This window comes from Dendrobates tinctorius, unplaced genomic scaffold (assembly GCF_039654945.1).
Source record: "Dendrobates tinctorius isolate UK_male_01 unplaced genomic scaffold, ASM3965494v1 ptg000097l, whole genome shotgun sequence".
Taxonomy (NCBI): Eukaryota; Metazoa; Chordata; class Amphibia; order Anura; family Dendrobatidae; genus Dendrobates; species Dendrobates tinctorius.
The window spans coordinates 173,750-198,730 of NW_027361765.1; the positions used below are offsets into that span (position 1 = coordinate 173,750).

Here is a 24,981-nt window from a genome sequence, read left to right on the forward strand (position 1 = left end):
ATGGACCAGAGACTTGAAAACTGATACGCCCATCTCTACTGTCCAGTAATTCTGGAGATTTGATAATCCAGTACCCAAAAAGTTTCAGTAACGCCAAATCTAGAGGTGTCATCTCATCTTCACAAATGGGTAAAATTGCAAAGTACTTGTAAAAGCCAGCAACTGTGTAATTTACTCTTTAAAAATCCTATGCATTCTTAAGAATGAAGAGATGTTAAAAAATGTTAGTTTACTTCTTGCTGCCTAGGTTACTGGCCATCCATTGCAGTCTATCAATTGTGGCCAATCTCCTAGGTAAGAAGCGTAGCGCATACTAGCTCTATAGAAAAGGGATTGCTACTTGCAGCTTTACCGGAGGCCAAGTCACTATACCCGGTTAGCCTCAATGCCTCTGCGCTCCTCCAATGCCGCTGAAGTAAAGCAGCTTCATGCAGCATCATTGGATACCAGTGGCTCAATCACGAGTCTAGCCTAAGCGAGCAATAATTCCTAAAGACAGGTTGAGATCAGTTACTTAATTTTACCAAAAAGTATATGTACCTGGGTTCCCATGGGAAAACACTCTTATGGAAAAGCCCAAGCAATACTAATTTGGCCCCAACACTGACATGATTAGTACCCCTAATAATGGAACTCACTACTTTACCAATGTGTATATTATCTACACTACAGATATATATTAACCAATATAAATGTATTTCACATAACACAAATACATTACCATCTTACCTGTTAACAAAACTCTTAATTTACTGGCGGACATAGTTATGTTGACAGGTCTGGAGTTGGCAGAATCTTTCACGCACAGGTTTAGGTGGACCACTGGTTCATTCAGTTCCCGCAGAACACTGGAGCTGAGAGTCTGGTCCACCCGCCAGCTCAAGGAGGACAAGCGCGATACTGCAAAGACAAAAGGGACAGCCATACACATGGAAGGGTTACACTTGCAAACAAGTAGCACTGGTGGGGAGAAAATGTAAAATAACTTTCTTTGCTTTCAGAATGCAGAGAGGTTTTCGCCATCTAGAAATAAGATAAAACATATTTTATAATATTTAAAACTTCCCTTGTCATCTTAATCAAAGGTGTGGGCTCATCTTTTCCATGGAGGTCTAGGATAAATGTGGTGGTTACTGCTTCATGGTGAAGGATATATTAGCGGTGGAAATATCTTATTTCTGAGGGGGAAAGATAGAAGGGGTTTTATTATCAGGTGATATACAACATTAATTTTTTCCTAGGGGAAAAACACGAACAGGATACGTCCACTGACTCCCATACAAGTATATGTGTAATTCCATAGCCTCCTGTACCAGGTAAAGTGAATCTGTCACCAGGTTATTGCTATATAATCTGACAGCAGCATAATGTAGGGACTGAGACCCTGGTTTATCACTTGCTTTGCTGTATGCTGTCATTTTGATACAATCCCTGTTTTATCTGCTGCACATCTTGCATTTCTCTGAATGCTGAGCTCTGGAAAACCTTACCCACCTCTAATTGGTAGCTTTCTGTATATGCCATAAATTGACATAAAAGCTGCTAATCAGTAGTGGGGGAAGGGCTACATAGAACAAATTGACTATGAGGAACGCAACAGCTAGCCCTGTAATGATAATCTCCTGCTGATAAAATACTGATTTTATTAAAACAACAACACACAGCCAATAAGTGACATATCACTGGAATAAGGGTCTCAGACCCTACATCAAGCTAGTCTCAGATTACATAGAGAAATCCTGCAGACGTATCCCCTTTAAAGAAATGCATAAAGCTGGTTAGCTCAGTTGGATTAAGTGAGGTGCTAACAACGTCAAGGTCATGGGTTCGATCGACGTACGGGGCAGGAGCTTGTGGGTTCGATCTCTGTACAGGGCAGGAGTTTGATCTCTGTACGGGGCAGGAGCTTCTTACTTATGAAAAGATGTTTTTTGGAGCCACTAGTTTTGTAACTAGTCAAAAGGTAGATACTCTTATTATGATATTTGCCCCGTCATCCTTGCATTGTAGTGGCATAGGGGGTGTTAGCATGTTCTGTTTAATTTCTATATTTATGATGCGTTTGATCATAGAATTGCTCGACACATCACAACATTTTTCCGCCAGCCGCAGCCTGAACTGTCAAATGTTTTAAATGTAGTGCCTCGTACTCCAGGACACACTTAATCAAGGCGGATGTACAAAATGCTAGGATTAATGAATCGGAGCCACAGGCTGTACAACTTTTTGTCCATTCAATAAACGGATAGCAGCTGGATTATTTTCACATTAATCTATGGGAAATAGTTCAGAATGGAGGATCATCCATTATATCCGTTTAACTGGTCCGTACTTTAGCACTGCGTATTCCCAGAGCACTAGAAGTGTTCAGAGATACAGATCAGCTAAAAACAGAGCAAAAACAGATGCACAAAACAAACTAAAGCTTCTGCTTTTAAAGGGATTCGTCAATTGGAAGCTTCAGATTCAGTTTAGAATTGGTTTTCTTTTATTTCTGTCTTTGACACACAAGCTTATTGCCTCTAAGTTGTTGGTATTGTAAGTCCGGAAAGGCCAAGTTCAAATGTATACAGTGCAGTCTGCTGAATGTACACAACTATATATATGTATATGGAGGAATACCTACAGATTAAAGAGGTTGTCCAAAACTGCTACATTGATGACCCATCCCTGGGATAGGTCATCAATGTCTGATTGGCCAGATCTGACAACCGACACCCCGTCGATTAGCCGGTACTGGTACATTTCTTTGCGCTATGGCTGCTATTCCCTAGTGGGGGCCTCTACTCAATATAGTTTTATAGGGCTATTAAGCTAAAACCTTTGAACGCAGTGCTGAAATACAATGTAAATAGGGTCTAAAATATGTGTTTCCCTGTCAGTACCTTTAAACGCTAGGCAAAAAAAAAAATAACTATATTGACTTTGGCCTGATTCATAAAAGTTTTTCACCAGTATTCTGGAGAAAAAGCTTTGACAAGCCATATAATTTTGGAGCAACTTAAGGCGTGCTGAAACTTTTTGACTTTTGGTGTTCTCACACTACTTTCCTGCTGCTCCCACAAAGTGGGTGCAAGCTGGAGCGGGAAGGAAGATTGGCTACTGCTACTTGTCAAATTCATTAAGGGTGGAGGCGTTCGCTAGGTCTCAACTCTTACTCCAACCAGGACTGTAAGGCTGGTTTCATATTAGCGTTTTTTTACGCAGAGCATCGTGCACGTCCATGCGCATGCGTACCTATGTTTAACATGGCGTGCGCATGGTCTTGCGTTTGCATGCATTTTCGTGTGCATGCGTTTCTTCAAGGTGTGCGCCTAGGCGCACCAGACGCAACCTGTTGCATTTTTGGGTCCGTCAAAAGGCGTAAAAAAACCACAAGAGCACGCTTGAGCACGGAATGCGACAAAATAATGCATTACAGTCTATAGGAACGCAGGCATGCGCATGGATATGCGTTCGTCTGCGTTTTCGTGTGCATGCGTTTTTGGCATACAAATGTGTAGACACGAGTTTTAACCCCTAGAGAACGAATGCGCATAAAAAACGCAAACGCACGATGCATTTTTGCATGCTTTTCTATCGCGCACGATGCGCTGCACAAAAAAACGCTAATGTGAAATTAGCCTAATAGGATTGGTGACGAGACGCACACAGAGCAGAAGCGTTTGACTCCAGCACGTCTCCTCATCAATGAGGTCTTGATGAATCAGGTCCATTGATGGACATGTACATCTAAATTAAGACAGCTGTAGTATATGTCCTTTAAATATATATCCTGCACATACTCGTGCAGGGAACAAATGTGAACCTAGCCTAACTTGTGTTTTCTTGAAATTTGCTTTAGTTGGCCATTGTCGAAATGTTTGACACAACAAATCCTTGTTACTACAGTGGTAAATATTGATACTGTGATGCTATACAGATACTAAACAGAATAGGAAAAATTAAAGAATAAAAGGCAGGTGGAAGTAATGTAATGTCCGGCCGGTAGCATCGTTGGTAACCACAAAGGCGAATCCTGGAGTAACGTGTGATGTCACTGATGCTTGGTACCACAATGCTTGAGTCATTCAAATAGGATTATCAACTGACATTCCTAGTGTACTACTAACCTACGTAGTGATCCTGTTTTGGGTAACTACCTATTTAAATTATTTGCTTTGTCATTTCAGGATTTTTTTTATTGTATGCAAATGAGCACAAGTAAAATTACAAGTTTGAATTTGTTGAAACATTACTTCCACAGACCTTTTATTTTTTCATTTCTTCTACTCTGTTTAGTAGCTGTATAGCAAGAAAACATCAATATTTTATCTACTTGCTATTTTTCTTTACAGGTTTTCACACAGGACCTCCCGATATGTCAGCAACTTTCAGCAATTTCTATCCCCTTTCTGGGCGCTAGTGTTTTTAGCCTATTTTACCTTTACCATAGTGGTAAATATGCCTTCCTGTCATGTGTTGCTTTCTCTGATGGGGAGGTTTAATTTTATTCTCACTACCTATTTATTTAGGATTGGCTTTGTTAACTGTAATAAAGTGTAGCCATATACCTGTGACAAAGATATCGGTATGACGTTGATTCCCTCCACAATTATCACAGCAGGGTGACAACCTGGTATAAACGCGATATATTATAGGTTGGGATGCTGTGTTATAATATGAGGACAACTGCACAGCACAGTTATATGGAATTCCCGCTCACATGTGACAAGTAATCTATGACGTAACAGTACCAGCTAACAGTTTCACATATCAGCACCTACAAATTGGAATAAATAATATTGAAATAATCTAATGGAGGACAGAAATTGCGATTTTTTTTTTTATCCATGCCCTCTGAACCTCCCGTTAGTTCGGTTGGTTAGGGCGTGGTGTTAACATCGCTAAGGTTAGGGGTTTGATCTATGTACGGGCCTAAGCAGGATTTTGCTTCACCAGTTATACATTTACTGTGCTTTGAAGCTACTGCTGGGGGGCTGTGATTTAAGATTTACAATAAACTGAAGGATCTGGCAGTCTGCAATAAAATGAAGGATTCATCACATCACAAAGCTTCAGAGACGTGCCCTGTGGAGGCCAGCCTGGCAGGAGGTTGAGCTTGCCCAATTTCTCACCCTTCCCCTAATCATACTGTTCAGCAGCGGGCCATGAGAAGGGAAAGTGTGCCTATAAGTAGTTGCATATTTATCACAATTTCATCGCTACAGAAATGCCAAACATGTGGACACTAAAGGGGGTTTTACACATAGCGATATCGATATAACGTCACCGTTTTTGTGACGTTATAGCGATATCGATATGTATGATACTTAACTCCGACCGGCTCCCCCGCTGTCTGCCGCTCATCGCGCGAGATCGGGCGGCTCCATTTCTCGTCGTCTGCTTCCTGCTGTGTGAGACGAGCAACGCCAGACGCGGGCGGGAGGACGTCAGGATCGCTGTGTGTGAAAGGTGAGTATCGTGCGCTGCATCGCTGCTGCATCGCTCTGAGATCTTTCTGTGTGAAAGCTCACTAGCGATCATTTAGCGATGCACCAGCGATCCTGACCGGGTCGTATCGCTGGTCGGATCGCTGGTGCATCGCTAAATGTAAAAGGGCTTTAAATGTGGTTTAGGCACACTATGGTGCTCAGAAGGAGAGGGAGGGGGGATTTGGGAGTGCAGAATTTGTTGGATTTCTTTTAAGGGGCGAGGAATCATAGTTCTTCCGTAGAGCCTTTGTGGTACCAGTAATGTGGAAGCCCCCTATATATCCATTGACAGAGAACAGACCTGAGTGTGGACTTGATTTTTTTGTTGTTGTTGATTGAATTGAATCTTTTGTTGACATTTTACATACAATTTTGGATCAGATTTATTCTGCGCTCTATGTTGAACACTTACTTTAGGGTTTCCATCTAAATCTCCAAATGACGTGTATCAGAAGAAACCCCCAAGGGATCCATTCACTATAATGAGGCAGCAGAGTTACTTTGGATTCCGTCTGGCCTCTGTTCAGAGGTGTCCTTCTTATCAAAAGGTGCACAAAACTGTGGCCACCCGCAATTTTATGCACGCTTAAAAGGATGGACAACTATGGATCATAGGCAAGACGGCATCCACAGCGTCTCCATCTACCTCATTATAGGAAATCTTTCGCCGGGGGCTGTTTGAATCACATATTTCAAAGACTTACACTGAAACTCCAGTGTAACCGCTCAATGTAGGGCACAGGATAAATGTGAGAAGAGCTTTAGTGCGATCTTTGGGAGGCAGAATGAACAAATCAACAGTACGTGAACAATTGGTTTAATTTATTTTTTATGCCGTTCCTCATCCTCTATTGGTGATTAAACAACTTTATTCTTTAGATGATGCGATTGCAGCAATATCAGATATATATCAGGTTTTTATGTCTGGCTGCTGTTACACACTAAAAAAACAAGTTTTTTTGCAAAAACTTTTGCATCGCCATATTTTGAGAAGTATAATGAGGCTTCAATATTTCTGCCGAGTCATGAGAGGGCTTGTTTTTGAGGGACAAGTTGAGGATATTGGTACTATTTTCAGGCACATAACATTTTCTGATCTCCTTCTATTCTGATTTTTGGGAGGCACACTGAACAAAAAACATGGATTTTTGTGATAACTCACCGTAAAATCCTTTTCTCCGAGACGCTCATTGGGGGACACAGGTACTGTGGGTGTATGCTACTGCCGCCTGGAGGCTGACACTAAGTGAAAAAAAGAGGTTAGCTCCTCCTCCGCCGTATACACCCTCGCCCCAATTGCAGGCGGAAACCAGTTTGGTGCCAAAGCAGTAGGAGAACAAACAAAAATCAGACATCAACCTTAATACAGGTAACAACATGTCTAGAAAATAGCCACCCTAGTTTCATACTGAAAGCATATTAATTAAATAAACCAAAGCCACTTGGCTAATAGGGTGGGTGCTGTGTCCCCCAATGAGCGTCTCAGAGAAAAGGATTTTACGGTGAGTTATCACAAAAATCCATGTTTCTCCTTTGTCTCATTGCGGGACACAGGTACTGTGGGACATCCTAAAGCAGTCCCTGGGTGGGAAGTTGACTCACCGATCCACATGCACCTCTTGTCTAAAGGTGCACCACTGCTGCTTGGAGAGTCCTTCTACCCAGGCTCGCATCCGCCGAAGCCTGAGTATGGACATTGTAATGTTTAGTATACGTGTACAGGCTGGACCAGGTTGCTGCCTTGCAACCTGTTCTGCCGAAGCCTGGTGTCGAAGCGCCCACTGCCCGAGTAGAGTGTGCTCTGATCCCTGCTGGAATCGGCGCGCCCCTGACGCGGTAGGATTCCTGAATAACAGAACGAATCCATCTGGCTATGGTCGATTTTGAGGCAGCGAGTCCCTTCCTGCGACCCTCAGGGAGCACAAACAGCGCGTCCGACTGACGAAAAGGTGCCGTCCGCGACACGTACCTCCTGAGAGCTCTCACCAGGTCAAACGTATGAAGAGCCTTTTCCACACGGTGCACCGATGCTGGACAGAAAGAGGGCAAGACAATATCCTCATTAATATGACACGAGGAAACGACCTTTGGTAAAAAAAGGAGGAGCTGGTCTAAGAACCACCTTGTCTTTGTAAAAGGTCAGGAACGGGGCTCGGCAAGATAACGCTGCCAGCTCCGAGACCCTCCTGATTGATGTTATGGCTACCAGAAACACCACCTTCCAGGACAGGTATGATAAAGAGACATCCTGCAGCGGCTCAAATGTAGCTTCCTGCAGAACACTTAAGACCAGGTTAAGGTCCCAGGCGTCCATAGGTGCTTTATAGGGAGGTACCATGTGGGAGACCCCCTGGATGAAAGTCTTAACCTGCAGGTTGGTAGCAATCCTGCGCTGAAAGAGTTCGGATAAAGCCGATATCTGTCTTCTGAGAGAACTGGGAGCCAAGCCTGAGTCTAAATCAGACTGGAGAAAAGCCAAGATATTAGGGATGGAGAATCTCAGTGGCGAACAACCGTTGCCCCAGCACCATGCAAAGAAAACCTTCCAAGTGTGGTGGTAAACTCATGCCGAGGTAGGCTTTCAAGGCGCTAACCATCGTAGCAACCACCTTGCGCCCGAACCCCGCCTGCGTCAGAATCCAGGATACAACGGCCAAGCCGTCAAACACGGGGCCCCTGAGTTCGGGTGGCAGATCGGCCCTTGAGACAGAAGATCTGGGCGCTCTGGCAGGCGCCATGGCACGTCGATGAGCAGCTGCACTAGATCTGTGTACCACGCCCGACGAGGCCAGTCTGGAGCCAGCAGAATCACTGGCACCCCCTCCGCCTTGATTTTCTTGATGACCTTCGGAAGCAGGGGCAGCGGGGGAAACAGGTATGGGAGGCAAAACTGATTCCATGGCAGAACCAGCGCATCAACGGCGATTGCCTGCGGGTCCCGGGACCATGCGACGAACATGGACACCTCGGTGTTCGCTCTGGACGCCATCAGATCCACATCCGGAGTTCCCCACCATTGGCAAATCTGCCAAAAAACCTCTGGGTGAAGTGACCATTCTCCGGACGCAAGCCCCTGCCAGCTGAGAAAGTCGGCCGCCCAGTTCTCTACCCCCGGGATGTGGACCGCCGATATCAGCGAGCGGTTCCTTTCGGCCCAGCGAAGCACGTGCCCTATTTCGCGCATGGTTTCTCTGCTGCGGGTGCCCCCCTGGTGATTTATGCAAGCCACCGCCATGGCGTTGTCCAACTGAATCCAGACGGGGCGGCCTGCTAGAAGGTGATGGAATCAATACAGAGTCAGCCGGATCGCCCGTATCTCCAACAAGTTGATCGCGAGGGCTGCCTCCTGCGGCGACCACCGTCCCTCTGTCGTATGGTGGCGGAAAACCGCTCCACCAGCCGAAAAAGCTGGCATCGGTTGTGACCACCAGCCACTGATCTGGGGGGAAGGGTTTCCCCTGAAGCAGGGAGGAACTGATTGTCCACCACTCTAGTGACTGCCTGACCTGAGAGGACAACCGGCACCGATGATCGAGGGTGAATGGGTTCTTGTCCCAGGCTGACAAGAGGGCGTGCTGCAGGGGACGAAGATGAAAATGGGCGAACGGGAATGCTTCTATCGCTGCAACCATTTTCCCCAGAACACCCATGCCGAAACGGATGGTGTGAGGGACTGGTTGGCGCAGTACTCGCACCCCCTGCCGGAGAGGGCTCCTGAGCGCGTTCGGACTCGCAGGCTTCGCATACCCGTTTGGTCTGTGCCAGCGGGAAAGCCGACTGACAGGAGATGCATGCAGCGTAAAGGAACGTATGTGTCTCAGATTTTCCTGATATGCTGTACCTGTCAGGTGCTGACAAAAACAAACCGCAGGGGAGGGTGCTCTTTGTTCTTGATAGCGCGGCCTGTTCGTAGGGCTGGGGGGCAACACTTACCCCAGTCCTGTGTCCCCTGTGTCCTCAGCATGCAAGGCGCCGCTTTAATCTGCGCGCCAGTACTGCAGGCTGGCCCTCGGAAGAAAAAGAAGGATCCTGGGGGTGGTCCTTTCTTTGCGGCCTAGTTCCGGCCTAAAGCCGGGGACTAAATTTCTTCAGGCACCTGCCCAGGCTACGGGGGGCGGGGCCACCGTGACGCGATGCCGGGGGGCGGGGACTTCTGGCCACGGCCTAGCGCTAGCTGAAGCCGGAGCCTCGATTTATTCCTCTATCCGCTCTGGGGGGGGCGAAACCGCCGGACCTCGCGAAAAGCTCCGGAACCGGATCCCTGGAAGCCGAAGGAGCACTCCCTGGCCATCATTCCTCAGGTAGAGGAGAGGGGGCCCTAAACGACCAGGATGGTGCAGGCACCCTAGCTCCATCTACCCCCTGCAGGGATGAGGAGAGGGACCGTCCGCCACCCTGCCTCCCGCAGTCCTTAGCATTGGTGGGGCAGCAGGGCTGCGCGGATTATGCTTGTGCCTCTGTGCAGCCCCGGGTTTCAATACCCTGGGGTGGACAGGACTAAGTCCGGCATCATGTCCCACGGTGCGGGAGAGGATACGTGGAGGGACACTCACACGTGGTCACCCGTTGTTGGTTTGGGGAGATCGGACCCCTTCGATTGGGTCCGTCGCCCGTATCTCACCTCCGTAGTCTGAAAATATCCCACGGTGCGGGAGAGGATACATGGAGGGACACTCACACGTGCTCGCCCGTTGTTGGTTTGGGGACATCGGACCCTTTCAATAGGGTACGTCACCCCTCTCTCGTCTTCATTGTGAAAAAATGGAACATCCGGAAAAAAATCCCAGTTGCGGGAGAGGATACGTGGAGGGACACTTGCACATGCTCGCCCGTTGTTGGTTTGGGGACATCGGACCCTTTCAATAGGGTCCGTCGCCCCTGTCTTATCTTTATGGGGAAGAAAAAAAAAAAAAAATCAATCTTGAGACAGACCGACGTGTGCCACCAACAGACACTAAGCAAAAACTGGTTTCCGCCCGCAATCGGGGCGAGGGTGTATACGGCGGAGGAGGAGCTAACTACTTTTTTTCACTTAGTGTCAGCCTCCAGGCGGTAGTAGCATACACCCACAGTACCTGTGTCCCCCAATGAGACGAAGGAGAAAACAGCAATTCAGGAATTGTTTTTTTTATGTTGTTCAATGTATGGTAAAATTGATAAGGTAGGTTTATTTTTCAGGCCAGTACGATTACATCGATACCACATTTATATATTTTTTTCTTGTTTTGTTGTTTTTACACAATAAAAACTATTTTATAGAAAAAATAATTATTTTTGCATAGCTATATTCTGAGAGTTTTTTTTGTTTCTCAGTGATAAGCTGCCTTACTGCTCTATTTTTTGCGGGACAAGTTGACATTTTCAGCCATATCATTTTTATTTCCATTCGACTTTTTGATCGAGTTTTATTCCACTTCTTGTTCGGCGGTATAATGAAACAGCATAGTTTTGACTCATTTTTATTTATTTTTTTTATAGTGTTTCACTGAATGGGTTAACTACTGTGACAGTTTTATAGGTCGTGTCGTTTCAGACTCGATGATACCAAAATGTGTACTTTTTTATTTTTGTTTTTACATAAATATAACTATTTATTGATTTTTTTTATTTTGTACATATTCTGTGATTTAAAAAAATATATTTTTAACTTTTTCACTTAATCCGTGTATGGAACTTTAACTTACATTAGTCTGATCACTGGTATAATGCATTGCAGTGCACCAGCACTGCAATGCATTATACCAGTCAGTACTGCACTGACAGAAGCCTCTTAGACCATGACCCTGGCATGGTCTAATAGGCTTGCCGTAGCTGGTTGACCCGAAGTTCGTCATGACAACAATCAAGCTCTCGCAATGACATTGCTTGGGCACTGATTGGACGGGAGAGGGTGCCCCCTCCCTCTTTCAGTCTCCCAAATGCTGAGATAAATATCGATCGAGGCAAATAGGGGGTTAAACCGCTGAGGCCGATGTGGGCACTTGCTCCTGGCAGCGATAGCCGGGTCTCGGCTATCACGTAAGCCGAGCTCCTTTTGGTGACTGAGCGGGCACAGCTCCTGGGCCACACACCATATCGCCACACGTCACATGTCAAGAAGCTCTATCTGACCATAACGTATGGGCATGTTAAAGGTCGTGCAGAGGTTAATACTGGACACTGAGCAGCATGTTGCTAGAAACTCACAGCGGAGACTGTTTTCTCTCAGCATTTCTTGCAAGGCAGTCTGCTTCTCTTCGTAAGAGCGGCAAAGGGAGGCAGCATGTTCTGTGGACAAGGAGATTTCATTGAACTATTATATACAGCACATAATACATGAATGGCCTTACTATGAGAACATACTAACAGCCAGTAAGATGCAAGTACAGTAATAGACTTTTTTCCTTACCCCTTGGAAGACCAAGCTGCTGGAGTTCACTAGACAGATTATCACCGCTCACATTATGCTTGGCAGCACTCGAGAGAATAAAACAAAGGACAGCAACGGTGGCTTTAATGTCACCAGACTCTGCAGGAAAAGGTAATGGTGCCATTAATCTTTTACAAATCATGTGCACAGAGGTGGATCTATAGCCATTAAAGTACAGGATAATATAGGGGTTTTAATGATTTGCCAGGCTATTGATTCTAGCGGTTCTTTTGCTTCTTTGTCCACATGACAACACTTCCTCCTGTCTTACCTCTAGTCTTGTTTCGTAACGTCACCAATTTATTTTGATTCAAAATTATTATCCACATCAATGTCCACATCCTTAAAGGGGTAGTCCCATCTCCAAGATCCTATCCCAATATGTAGTAGGTGTAATAATAATAAAATTAGCAAATATCTCCAATGAGAAACTAGAAATAAACTTACCGGTAATTCGGTTTCTAGGAACCTTCCACGAGTCACCTAGGAGGATGTCCCCCCGCCCTAATGGGGGACAGGAAACACAAAGAGGTTAAATAACCCTCCCCTTCCTGCTACCTCCAGTGTTTTTTCTGTACATACTAGCATGAATAGTTACCGCCAAAGTGCAGGAATCTCCAATAAAGGTATTTAGATAGGGAGGGAAATTAGTGCTGTTGTGGAACGTTCCTAGAAACCGAATTACTGGTAAGTCTAATTCTATTTTCTCCAGTCACCTTCCAAGACAGTCACCTTGGAGATATACCAATACTAATATTTTAGGGAGGGACCACGACTTGCAGAATGCATCTGCCAAATGTTAGATCCCTATTAAAATTCAGCCTGTAGTGTCAGGTAAAGGTGTGTACAGAGGACCAGGTGGCAGCTCTGCATATCTGCTCCAATTACACGTTCCCTCTTGCTGCCCATGATGTAGCGACTGATCGAGTGGAGTGGGCCTTTAGCATCTCGGGAGGAGAGAGATCTCTTGATGAATAAGCCAGGGAGATGGACTGCTTGATCCAACTTGCTATCGTGTTTTTTGCCACCTTCTTTCCCTTATTCCGTCCTGAATATTGAATAAACAGGTTCTGGTCGATTCTCCAATCCTTGGTTAGTTCAAGGTAATGGAGAACCACCCTGCGGACATCCAGAGTGTGGAACTTTTCTTCCTTCGTATTAGAAGGATTTGGACAAAACGAGGGCAACACAATATCCTGACCTCTATGGAAGTCTAACACCACTTTGGGCATAAAGGAGGGGTCTAGGCGCAGTACTATACTGTCCGAGTTGAGCAGGAGGTATGTGTCATGATCCAGGTTGGGCTTTGTCTTTGGCCCGTCCTGGTCAGACAGGGGTTAATTGTTTCTGCCTCTCTCTGGCAGAGGGCGGCTATTTAATGCTCACTTGACCTAGGTTCGGTGTCAGTTATACTCCTGCCCTCGGCTGGGTTGACCTCGTGCGTACGTGTGCCTTGTGCCTGATATCTTGCTTGCTTGTTTGGTTTTGATCCGGTTCTGTCCCTGTTACGAGTTCTGCCTATCCCTCTTGTACTGCGCTCTCTCTCTGTGTATGACCCTCTGCCTGTGACTTGACTATTCTCTTCTCGTCCCTCTGGTACCGCACAGCTCTCTCCGTGTACGAACCCTCGCTTGTCTGACCTGCGTTTTCCTCTACTACAGTTTCCCTGCAGTAGGTACATTATATAATCTGCAGCAGTAGGACGCTAAGCCCCGCCCCCTGCAGTCACATGATCTAGGTCCTGGGACTCCTTACTATTTTCAGTGCCGCAGGTCCTGTCTGCTTGAACCGTCACTACTGTATTGGACCCCGCACTCTCCCATAGTGGGGGTAAGTCACCCTGCCGACGCTGACAGGGTCCTGACATTTGAGTCCTGACATTATAACTGACAGTTACCATTTTTTTTTTTCTCTGCTCCCTTTCTCCTGTGTGTGTGATGGATCCTATGCACGCTCTTTCTGAGCAGGTAAAGCACCTGACTCAGATGTCTCAGACTCCTGGGGGAACAACTCGCCCTGGCTCAGTCTCAGCAGTTGATCGCTGACACTGTGCAGGGGGTTTTATCATCGGGGGCTCGGGATGTTACATTAATTTCCCCTGAGTCTCCGGTTGAGTTACCAGATACCTTTTATGGAGATAAAAGGGAATTCAGTGTTCAAGGAGGGCTGTAAGCTTTTTTTTCATTGAGACCACACTCATCTGGGGATAAAAGTCAGAGAGCGGGGGTCATTATGTCTCTGTTAAGGGGAGCTCCCCAGGCTTGGGCTTTCTCCCTTCCGACCACTGCCCCTGAGCGTATGACTGTGGATGCATTTTGAGGCCCTGGGGCACATTTATGATGAGCCTGATCGGATGCGTATGGCTGAGGACAGGGTGATGAGTGTGTGCCAGGGGAAGCACTCAGCCGAGTGGTTTTGCTCAGAGTTCAGACTCTGGGCTGCTGAGGTCTGCTGGAATGATGCCTCCCTCCGGGGTTTGTTCCGTAGAGGCCTGTCTGAATGTCTTAAGGATGCCTTGGCTCTCCACCCTCCGCCTGATTCCCTGGAGGACGCTATAACACAAGCCGTCCGAATGGATCACAGGCTACGGGCCAGGGGAGTGATGCAGAGTGAAACCCCGTTATTTTCCCAAGGAAGGGGAGCCAGTCCTACACTGGAAACCATGGAGATGGGAACCATCGACGTCAAGGAGAAAGAAAAGAGACAACTGCGCTTGGGAAAATGCTGTTTTCACTGTGGTGATTCCGGACATTGGAAAAAGGATTGCCCCTCCTGTCCACTGACCAGCAAGCGACTGAGCCCGGGTGATTGTCGTGGAGGTCACCCAGGCTCTCAGGTACCTTTTTCTCCATTTTCAAAAATGTTATTGCAAGTGGAACTTTGTTGTGGGAGTGTCTCCACACCCACTTCTGCTTTCGTGGATTGCGGATCGTCGTTGAACTTTATTGACTCTGACTTGGTGTCCAGGTGTAAGTTAGGGACCGTTAGGCTGGAGACTCCGATCCACGTTGTTGCCATTGACAAAACACCACTGGCTAAGAATGATGTCATATTTCTTACAGAGGAGTTTCTCCTTAAAGCATGAAATATGTTCCTGGTGCAAGGAACTCACTTTGTTATGGACAACCTGCCTGCGGGACTTGTGTTGGGGTTCCCCTGGTTACAATTACATAATCCAGTGATTATTTGGGAATCTCGGGACATTGTTAAATGGGGTCCCTAATGTTCTGAAAAATGTCTTGCCACTGTGTCTGTCATCCGTGGGTCTGGAAGGTATTCCGGAGTACCTAAAAGATTATACGGACGTTTTCTCTGAAAAAGAGGCTGAGGTTTTACCACCACACCGCCCATTTGATTGTGCCATTGACCTGGTTCCAGGCGCTAAATTGCCCAAGGCCCGCTTGTATAACCTTTCGGGTCCCGAACGGGCTGCTATGAAGGAATACATTTCCGAGAGTCACCGTAAGGGACACATTCGTCCTTGTCTCTCCTGTGGCGGTGGGGTTCTTTTTCATAAAGAAAAAAAGATGGTGGTTTACGCCCATGCCTCGATTTTCGAGAGTTAAATAAGAAAACTGTGAGAAATACGTATCCCCTCCCACTTATTCCTGATTTGTACAACCAGTTGTCCGGTGCGAAGTTGTTTTTCGAAATTAGATCTACGGGGAGCGTATAACCTTATCCGAGTCCGGGAAGGAGATGAGTGGAAAACTGCTTTTCTCACTACTGAAGGGTTGTTTGAAAATTTGGTCATGCCTTTCGGTCTGACCAATGCTCCAGCGGTCTTCCAAAATTTCATAAATCACGTGTTCTCTGATTTTTATTGGACGTTTTATGGTGGTGTATTTGGTTGACATACTGATCTACTCTTCTGATAAACAGGCTCACATTGGTCATAGTCGAGCAGTCCTCCAAAGGCTTCGGGAGAACTGTCTCTTTGCTAAACTAGAGAAATGTTTATTTTTTGTACAGGAACTGTCTTTTCTGGGGTTCTTTGTGTCTGCTGAGGGGTATTGCATGGATCCAAATAAGGTGCAGGCCATTGTCGATTAGGTCCAACCTTGTGATTTAAAAGCTCTGCAGCGTTTCCTAGGATTCACCAATTATTATCGCAAATTTATAAGGGAGTTCTCACAGGTGGTTAAACCCCTCACAGACATTACTCAAAAGGGGACCAATATCAAGAATTGGTCAGCCACAGCGATAGCAGGGTTTAAAAAAATGTTTCATGTCTACTCCGGTTCTTTTTCAACCGGACCCGTCTGAACCATTTATTGTTGAGGTGGATGCCTCAGAGGTGGGGGTGGGGGTGGTATTGTCCCAGGGACCTGCCACTTCGACTAATTTGAGACCTTGCGCCTTTTTCTCGAAGAAATTCTCCCCTGCGGAGAGAAACTATGATGTTGGGAATCGAGAACTTCTGGCCATGAAGTTGGCCTTTGAAGAATGGAGGCATTTTTCGGAGGGGGCTGTCCATCCTATAACCGTAATTACAGACCACAAGAACCTAGCTTACACTGAGTCAGCTAAAAGGTTGACTCCTAGACTCCACTTCTCTATCACTTTTCGGCCAGGATCCAAAAATGCCAGAGCTGATGCCTTGTCACGCAGTCTAGATCCGGTTTCCCCCCCTGAACCTCCATCCTCCATTCTTCAGCCCGGGTGGTGGTGGCAGGTATTTCTAATATGTTGGAACGGGAGAATCGGGAAGCCCAGTCTCTTGCACCTCCGGCTAAGCCGGTGGATAAACTTTTCGTACCAGCTCAGTTTTGCTCCAAGGTCCTCCGGGAGTTCCATGACTCCGCTCTGGGTGGACATCCAGGGATCTTGGCTACCCAGAAGGCCATTGCTAGAATATTCTGGTGGTCTTCTTTAGCCTCTGATATTGGGGAATATGTGTCTGCGTGTGATGTTTGTGCCCGTGCGAAAACCCCCCATAGCCGGCCGGCCGGGGAATTGGTACCACTGCCGGTTCCTGAGAGACCATGGACTCATCTGTCCATGGATTTCATCACCAACCTTCCCCCCTCCAAGGGTAATACCGTCATTTGGGTTGTGGTGGACAGGTTTAGTAAGCAGGCACATTTTGTACCTTTGGCAGCTCTACCTAATGCGGAAACGCTGTCCAGATTGATTGTTGAGCATGTGGTGCGGTTGCATGGGGTACCCTTGAATGTGGTGTCTGATAGAGGAGTACAATTTGTTTCCAGATTTTGGAGGGCATTTTGTAAGAGGTTGGGTATTGGTCTGTCCTTTTCATCCGCTTACCATCCAGAGACTAATGGGCAGACCAAGCGGACCAATCAGTCTCTGGAGCAAATTCTGCGTTGCTTGACCTCAGCCCGACAGGATGATTGGTGTACTGCATTACCTTTGGCCGAGTTTGCGTTTAACAACTGCATTAACCAGTCTACAGGTACATCTTCCTTTTTCTGCAACTATGGGTTTCATCCTCATTTCGGAGAGTTTTCCCGTTTGGACTCTGGGTGTCCTGGGGCGGATGAGACTATCCAGCGGTTGGGGGAGGTGTGGCGGGAGGTCCAGAGTAACATTACGAAGGCCCAGTATAAATATACGTTTTTTGCAGACAAAAAACGGTCCGCGGGGTCGGTGTTCCAGATTGGGGATAAGGTATGGTTATGTACCAAGAATATTAGGCTCAAGGTCCCCTCTGTGAAGCTTGGACCTAAGTTTATTGGTCCCTATGAAATTACCGAAGCGATTAACCCGGTGGCTTTTCGGTTGCATCTCCCGCCATCTCTACGGATCCCCAATGTTTTCAATAGGGCCCTTTTGAAACCTGTGAGGTCCTGTGGGGAGGGATCGTCTTCCCCACCACCGGTTTTGGTAGACAGGCAGTCCGAATACGAGGTAGAACGAATTATTGACTCTAGGTTGGTCCGTCGTGCCCTTCAATATCTTGTACATTGGAAAGGCTACGGTCCTGAAGACCGGTCGTGGGTTCCTCGATCGGATCGGTTGGTCCGCGCCTTTCACGCCAAGTATCCTGAGAGACCCGGGGGTCCAGTGGCCCCCCACTGAGAGGAGGGTACTGTCATGATCAAGGATGGGCTTTGTCTTTGGCCCGTCCTGGTCAGATAGGGGTTAATTGTTTCTGCCTCTCACTGGCAGATGGCTGCTATTTAATGCTCACTTGACCTAGGTCCGGTGTCAGTTATACTCCTGCCCTCGGCTGAGTTAGTTGACCTCGTGCGTACGTGTGCCTTGTGCCTGATATCTTGCTTGCTTGGATTTGATCCGGTTCTGTCCCTGTTACGAGTTCTGCCTGTCCCTCTTGTACTGTGCTCTCTCTCTGTGAATGACCCTCTGCCTGTGACTTGACTATTCTCTGCTCGTCTCTCTGGTACCGCACAGCCCTCCCCGTGTACGAACCCTCGCTTGTCTGACCTACGTTTTCCTCCACTACAGTTTCCCTGCAGTAGGTACATTATATCATCTGCAGCAGTAGGACGCTAAGCCCCGCCCCCTACAGTCACATGATCTAGATCCTGGGACTCCTTACTATTTTCAGTGCCGCAGGTCCTGTCTGCTTGAACCGTCACTACTGTATTGGACCCCGCGCTCTCCCATAGTGGCGGTAAGCCACCCTGCTCGGCGTGGCAGTTTGCCGATGCTGACAGGGTCCTGACATTTGAGTCCTGACAGTATGGTTCTTGTACCGTTAGGGCCTGTAGTTCCCCTATTAGTCTAGCTGTGGCGATTGCTACGAGAAAGACTATTTTGAGTGTGAGGATCCTTAATGAAATTTCTGACAGGGGCTTAAACGGGGCCTGTATTAGGCTATTCAGCACTATATTAAGATCCCTGGGGGAACCTGACTAGGGAGTGTAGGCCGTATTCTGCTTGCAGCGGTCATGAATCGTTTAACCCAACGGTGTCTGGCTAGGTCCTGGTCAAAAAAAAGAACTAAGGGCAGATACTTGTACCCTTAGTGTGCTTGGAGTAAGTCCTAGCTCTAACCCTTTTTGTAGGAAATCTAGGACTTGGGCAATGTTGGGATGGAAGGGGTCAGGGACCTTAGGAAGTCACCGAGAAGAGAAATTCTTCCATATTTTGCTGTATATGGCATTTGTTACCGGCTTTCTACTTTTTTGACGGGTCCAGATTACTTCATCCGATAGCCCTTTGGCCTTCAGAATGTTGGCCTCAATAACCAAGCTGCTACACTCAATTTGCTGGGGTTTGGGTGCAGTAAGGGCCCCTGGAAAAGGAGGTAGTTTTTTGGGGTAGCAGCAAGTGACCTTCCAGGGCCATGTCCAACAGGGCGCTGTACCAGCTTCGTCCTGGCCACATTGGAGCCACCAGGAATGTCGTGACTCTGTCTGACCTGATTTTCTGCAGCGTTCTTGCCAGCATAGGGATCGGTGGAAAGGAGTAGGCCAGTCTGAAGACCTATGGATGGCACGCATCCGTCCCCCGGGCTCCGTACGTCGGACCGAGGGAGAAATAGGTTGTTGCTTTTACATTTTGAGCATTCGCAAGTAGGTCGACTTCTGGATCTCCCCATCTCAAGGTCAGAGACTGGAAGACCTCCTGATTCAGACACCACTCTCCCGGATGGATGTCCTTCCTGCTTAGGAAGTCCACGTGGATGTTTTCTGACCCCTTCAGGTGTACCGCAGAGATGGATAATAGGTGCTTTTCTGCCCAGAGGAAAATTCTTGTTGCCACTGTCTTCAGACTGGCATACTTCGTGCCCCCCGGGGTAACTGAGATATGCTACCGTGGTTACGTTATCGGAGTAGATCCGAACGTGATGGTTCTGGATAAGGGATGAAGCGGCTTTTAGTGCTTCTTCCACTGCCTTCAATTCTCTTAGATTCGAGGATCTGGTTCTTATTTTCTGGGACCATCGTCCCTGGAAGTAAGACTCCTCCACCACGGCTCCCCAACCTCTCAGACTGGCATCAGTACAAAGTATTTTCAGAGGAAGCTGGTCCCAGTTTATTCCCCATCTCAAGTTGCGGTAACTCAGCCACCACAAGAGGGCCGATTTTACGTGTCCTGGAAGTGGATTCCTTTTTTGACAGATTGTTTGGATACTTCCTTGCATTTACCAGGACGTATGACTGGAGGATTCGCATATGTGCCTGTACCCAGGATACCGCCTGAATAAACGATGTCAGGGACCCCAGGATAGACATGGCGTCCCTCAGAGTCGGTGCCCTTTGCTCTCTGAACCGGATAATTCTCTGACGAAGGTCTGATTGACGATCCTCGGGAAGAAAGGACGTCCTCTTTTCCGAATCTAAGAGGACCCCCAGGAATTTTTTCCTTGGGGAAGGATGAAGGTCCGACTTCTGGAGATTCAGGATCCAACCTAAGGACTCGAGCATCTGCAGGGTCTTTGATACATCCTGGTTCAGACGGGATACCGATGGAGCGACAATGAGCAGATCGTCTAAATATGGAACAATGCATATTCCCTGAAGACGGATAGAAATGACCGCTTCCCTCAAAATTTTCGTAAATACTCTTGGTGCCGGGGATACGCCAAATGGGAGGGCGTTGAACTGGAGATGGCTGATCCCTGGTCGTGGGAGACCGCGAACCTCAGGAACTTCCGGTGATCCGGATGAATTGGGACATGGTAATAAGCGTCCCTCAGGTCTATCGTAGCCATCAGCCAGCCCTGCCCAATAAGAGGGATTGCCAATTTTACTGACTCCATCTTGAACCTCCGGTATCTGATGAAGCGATTCCGGAGCTGGTGGTGCTTTCCGGAGACTTGGGGACTGTGCAGGGGTGACTCTTAAACAGTGGGGGGGGGGGGGGGAGGGTGTTCGAACTTCAGTTTCAGCCCAAATTGTATAGTAGGCAAGATCCACTGGTTTGAGGTCGTGGCCTGCCATTGGGCAAAAAACTGAGTGAGTCGACCCCCCACCGGGGAGTCAGTTTGTCCGGAGGTTGCTGTTGCTGAGGGACAAGGATGTTCTTCCCTCTACCCCCCTTTGGGTAGCTCCATTGTCCCGTCTTGCCTTTCCCTCTGAACTCCTTCTGGGAGGACTGCTCTCGTGGGGGACGAAAAAAACGTCTCTTGGTGACTCTTTGCTCGGGTAGTGATTTCTTTTTGTCGGAAGCCTTTTCGAGGATGTCATCCAAGACTGGCCCGAACACGTGGTGCCCCTGGAAGGGGATGGCACAGAGTTTTGTCTTAGAGGTGATATCACCTCCCCATGACTTCAGCCAAAGGGCTCTTCTAGCCGAATTTGAAAGGACTAAGGACCTTGCTGCTAACCGCACCATTTCTCCCGAAGCATCGGCTAAAAAGCCCGTTGCTTTTTGGAGGAGGGGAAGGGAATCTAAGATTTCTTCTCTGGGAGTACCTCACGAGAGGTGTTCCTCTAATGTACGAAGCCAGAAGAACAATGATCTGGTGACGCAAGTGGAGGCTACATTTGCTTTAAGCAAGTTCGTAGATGCTTCCCAGGATTTTTTAAGGTGACTTTCTATTTTGCGATCCATTGGATCGTTCAACTGGGAAGAGTCCTCGAAAGGAAGGGACGTCTTTCTAGTCACTTTAGAGACCTTAACATCTATTTTAGGGATTTCCCAAATAGAGTTGTCGCCCTCGAGGGGAAAGCGTTTTTTTTTTTTAGTTCTGAGGGTACACTCTGTGCTTTCTCAGGGGAGGACAACTCCTGAACTATCAGATTTTGGATGTTCTCGTGAACTGGAAAACCCTTCCTACCTCTGGGTTTCAGCCCCCCAAACATCTCATCTTGGACTGAGAGCTTCACCTCCTCCTCCTCAACCCCCATGGTATTTCTCACCATGGAGACCAACTCCTCCATATCCTCAGTGGAGAAATAGTTTTTTTTTGCGTCGTGTTTGGAGGTGGATGCGGAGCCCTCATTTTTCCCAATGTCCTCTGACCCTGAGGAACGGACTTCTCTCGAATCTGAATCGGCTTCCATAGGTGCCCTTTTCCTCTTTTTTGGGGGAGGGCCCTGGGTCACCGGGGTCTGGGCCGCATGGAGGTCTGAACCTCCTGTTTAATGAGAGTTTTTATGCTGTCAAACAGGGAGGGCTGTTCAGTGCGCAGAATGTTTTGCGTACAAGTTTGGATAGCTTCTTTTTATAATCAGAAGGGAACCTGGCACCACAGATACCACATTTGCGGGGGTTTCTTGGGGCAGAGGCCTTGTCTTCCTGCAAGGAGAGAGAGAAGGTTTGCTCACACCTGTGCCACCAAAGTTTGACAGTTAAGGGCCCGGCCCTGCTACTCACAGTAGGAGGGGGAACGCTGGGCTCCGCAGATGCAGCAGTCGAGGGCTTGTCACCGTCCATGTCAGCACCAGTCATAGTGGTACAGACACTCTGCGCTTACCTGGAGACTGTAGCCCCATTATATGGGTGTTGCAGCGTTGGTCGTTTCGTGCCCCTCCTTCCTCCTGGTCCGTGGGGAGGAACCTGTCGCCCGACCCTGCTGCTATCGGGTTCCCCGGTTGTCTGGCGTGCGTCCCCATCCCGGGAAATGCCGGAGGAAGCGAACCGGAAGTGCGCGCTAACGTCACTTCCGGTCGGAAGCCCGCCCCCTCCAACGCGTGCGCGGCCCTGGTACAGCAGCGCTGGGAGGAAGGAGGAAGCCGGGGAGCTAACAGGAGTACCCCGGCCGCACTATACCGCCCCGCTTTACCCCGGAGGGTGCGGGAGGGGCGGACAAGTCCCGAGTCACACTAGGAGGTGGAGACGGGAGCAGCGACATGGAGGAGAGGCGAACCCGCCGACCTCGGCTGCCCAGCGCTGTAAGTATCTAGGAGCTCCGCTCCGCTCGCTGGCCACGGCAGCCCCTCTGTAACCTCTTCATGCCCCACTGAGGGACAGGAAAAACACTGGAGGCAGCAGGAAGGGGAGGGTTATTTAACCTCTTTGTGTTGCCTGTCCCCCATTAGGGCGGGGAGACATCCTCCAAGGTGACTGTCGTGGAAGGTGACTGGAGAAATGTGGTATAGTTCTTCTGATTCACTATGTCTCTTTCCTCAGGTGCAGGGCATTGCAGGACCTTAGGTATTCGTGGTTATGACCACTAGCGACTAACTGTCACTATATTAGTGGTCTAAAAACACACATGTGACATGCATAAATGTGAACACGTCGATCAGACGATGCTCACACCACCCACTAACTGAGATACAACAAGAAAACACAGAATGACAGAATTGCAAAAATACTCTGCAATATAAGGTCCTGCAATGCTCTGCACCAAATTTCACAGTGGGTGCAAGACACTGTGGCTTGTACGCCTCTCCAGGTCTCCGTCTAGCCATTAGAAGACCAGGTGTTGGGCAAAGCTGAAAATTAGACTCAGAGATTACCTTACTCCAGTTTTCTATGGTCCAATCCTTATGGTCTTTGGCAAACTTCAGCCTGGCTCTCCTTTGCTTCTCATTGATTAAATGCTTTTTTCTAACTTTACATGACTTGAGCCCTGCCTCTAGGAAACTGTTACGAACTGTTCTTGCCGTGGACTTTATCCCAGCTACCATTTGCCATTCCTTTTGTAGGTCACTTGATGTCATCCTGCGGTTGCTGAGTGACATTCGAAGAAGTTGATGGTCATCCGGGTCAGTGGAGAGTCGTTTTCGCCCTCTGCCAGTCTGTAGCTTTGTTGTCCCCAATGTGCTTGACTTTGTCGTAATGTACTGCCGTCTTAGAAATTTTAAGGATGGAGGCAACATGGCACTCACTGTATCTCTCTGCTAGTAAAGCCAGAATTGAGCCCTTCTTTTCCTCACTCAAGACTTTTCTTTTCAACTCATTTGCCATTGTTAATTTTTTCATTCCTATTACTTTTTCATTCCTATTACTTTTGGGATATTACTAAGCACTTGTTTTACCATCCAGCTTGTCCTATTGCAAGAGGATTGTGAACACCAAAGTAGGGTTTTTTATACTTTTCTTCATTAAATAAGATTTGGTTCAGGTGATCACCTAATCTGAAGCACATTAAAGGGAATCTGTCACCACATTTTTCAAGTATCAGCTGCCGGCACCGCCATCAGGGGCTTATCTACAGCATTCTGCAATGCTGTAGATAAGCCCCCGATGTAACCTGAAAGATAAGAAAAATGAGTTATATTATACTCACCCAGGGGCGGTCCGGTCTCGGTCCGATGGGTGTCGCGGTCTGGCGCCTCCCATCTTCTAACAGCGACGTCCTCTTCTTTGCTGCCTTTCGCGGCTCCTGCGCAGGCGCACTGCTCTGCCCTGTTGAGGGCAGAGCAGAATACTGCAGTGCACAGGCGCTGGACCTCTCTAGAATGAGGTGTACTCTGGTTGGAATTCAACTGACATTGAAATAGAATGGCTGTCACACATGTAGAGAAGCTGATTTTTATAGAACTGTGCAGTAGTCTCTTAATTTTTGCCAGTGCTGTATAACAGAGGAATGCACGAGGAAGTGGAGGATGGGGTTGAAAAAAGCGAACTATCACACACGCAATACCGAGCAACAGTCACAAATAAATCCACCAAACCCCATTTCCAATAATAACCAACAACCTCCAGCCATGCAGCATAAGCTACCTCTGACAATAAAAGTTAGCCAGGACCCAGATTATATAGAAGAGTAGTTGAAGAGCGTGGCGTTGCCAGGGCACAGGAACTGGACACACCTTCTCATTCAAAGCGTTTTCTTTATTTTCATGACTATGAAAATTGTAGATTCACTCTGAAGGCATCAAAACTATGAATTAACACATGTGGAATTGTACAAGTAACAAAAAAGTATGAAACAACTGAAAATATGTATTGCATTCTAGCCACCTTTTGCTTTGATTACTGCTTTGCACACTCTGGGCATTCTCTTGATGAGCTTCAAGAGGTAGTCACCAGAAATGGTCTTCCAACAGTCTTGAAGGAGTTCCCAGAGATGCTTAGCACTTGGCCTTTTTGCCTTCTCTCTGCGGTCCAGCTCACCCCAAACCATCTCGATTGGGTTCAGGTCTGGTGACTGTGGAGGCCAGGTCATCTGGCGTAGCACCTCATCACTCTTCTTCTTGGTCAAATAGCCCTTACACTGCCTGGAGGAGTGTTTGGGGTCAACTAAATGCAAACCGGATGGAATAGCATGCC

At 47.6% G+C, this 24,981-nt stretch overlaps 2 protein-coding genes across 4 annotated transcripts in view; both read right to left on the reverse strand.

Annotated features, from left to right (window-relative positions):
• Nucleotides 1–24,981, reverse strand: part of COMMD4 (COMM domain containing 4) — an 89,204-nt gene that overhangs the window by 36,599 nt on the left and 27,624 nt on the right. For 2 of the 3 annotated variants that reach the window (XM_073586848.1, XM_073586849.1), the window contains exons 5-8: nucleotides 12,331–12,387; nucleotides 11,863–11,982; nucleotides 11,661–11,741; nucleotides 730–900 (exon numbers count right to left, since the gene is read on the reverse strand). In XM_073586848.1, coding sequence (XP_073442949.1) covers nucleotides 730–900; nucleotides 11,661–11,741; nucleotides 11,863–11,982; nucleotides 12,331–12,387 — 429 coding nt within the window. The remainder of the gene's footprint in view (nucleotides 1–729; nucleotides 901–11,660; nucleotides 11,742–11,862; nucleotides 11,983–12,330; nucleotides 12,388–24,981) is intronic. The other variant, XM_073586850.1, reaches the window with a different exon arrangement.
• On the reverse strand, nucleotides 12,396–24,532 carry LOC141098884 (uncharacterized). The gene is made up of 2 exons (XM_073586846.1): nucleotides 23,960–24,532; nucleotides 12,396–23,917 (listed from the first exon to the last, which is right to left on the reverse strand). The coding sequence occupies exon 2, from the start codon at nucleotides 20,754–20,756 to the stop codon at nucleotides 19,812–19,814; it is 945 nt and encodes a 314-aa protein (XP_073442947.1). The 5' UTR covers nucleotides 20,757–23,917; nucleotides 23,960–24,532; the 3' UTR covers nucleotides 12,396–19,811.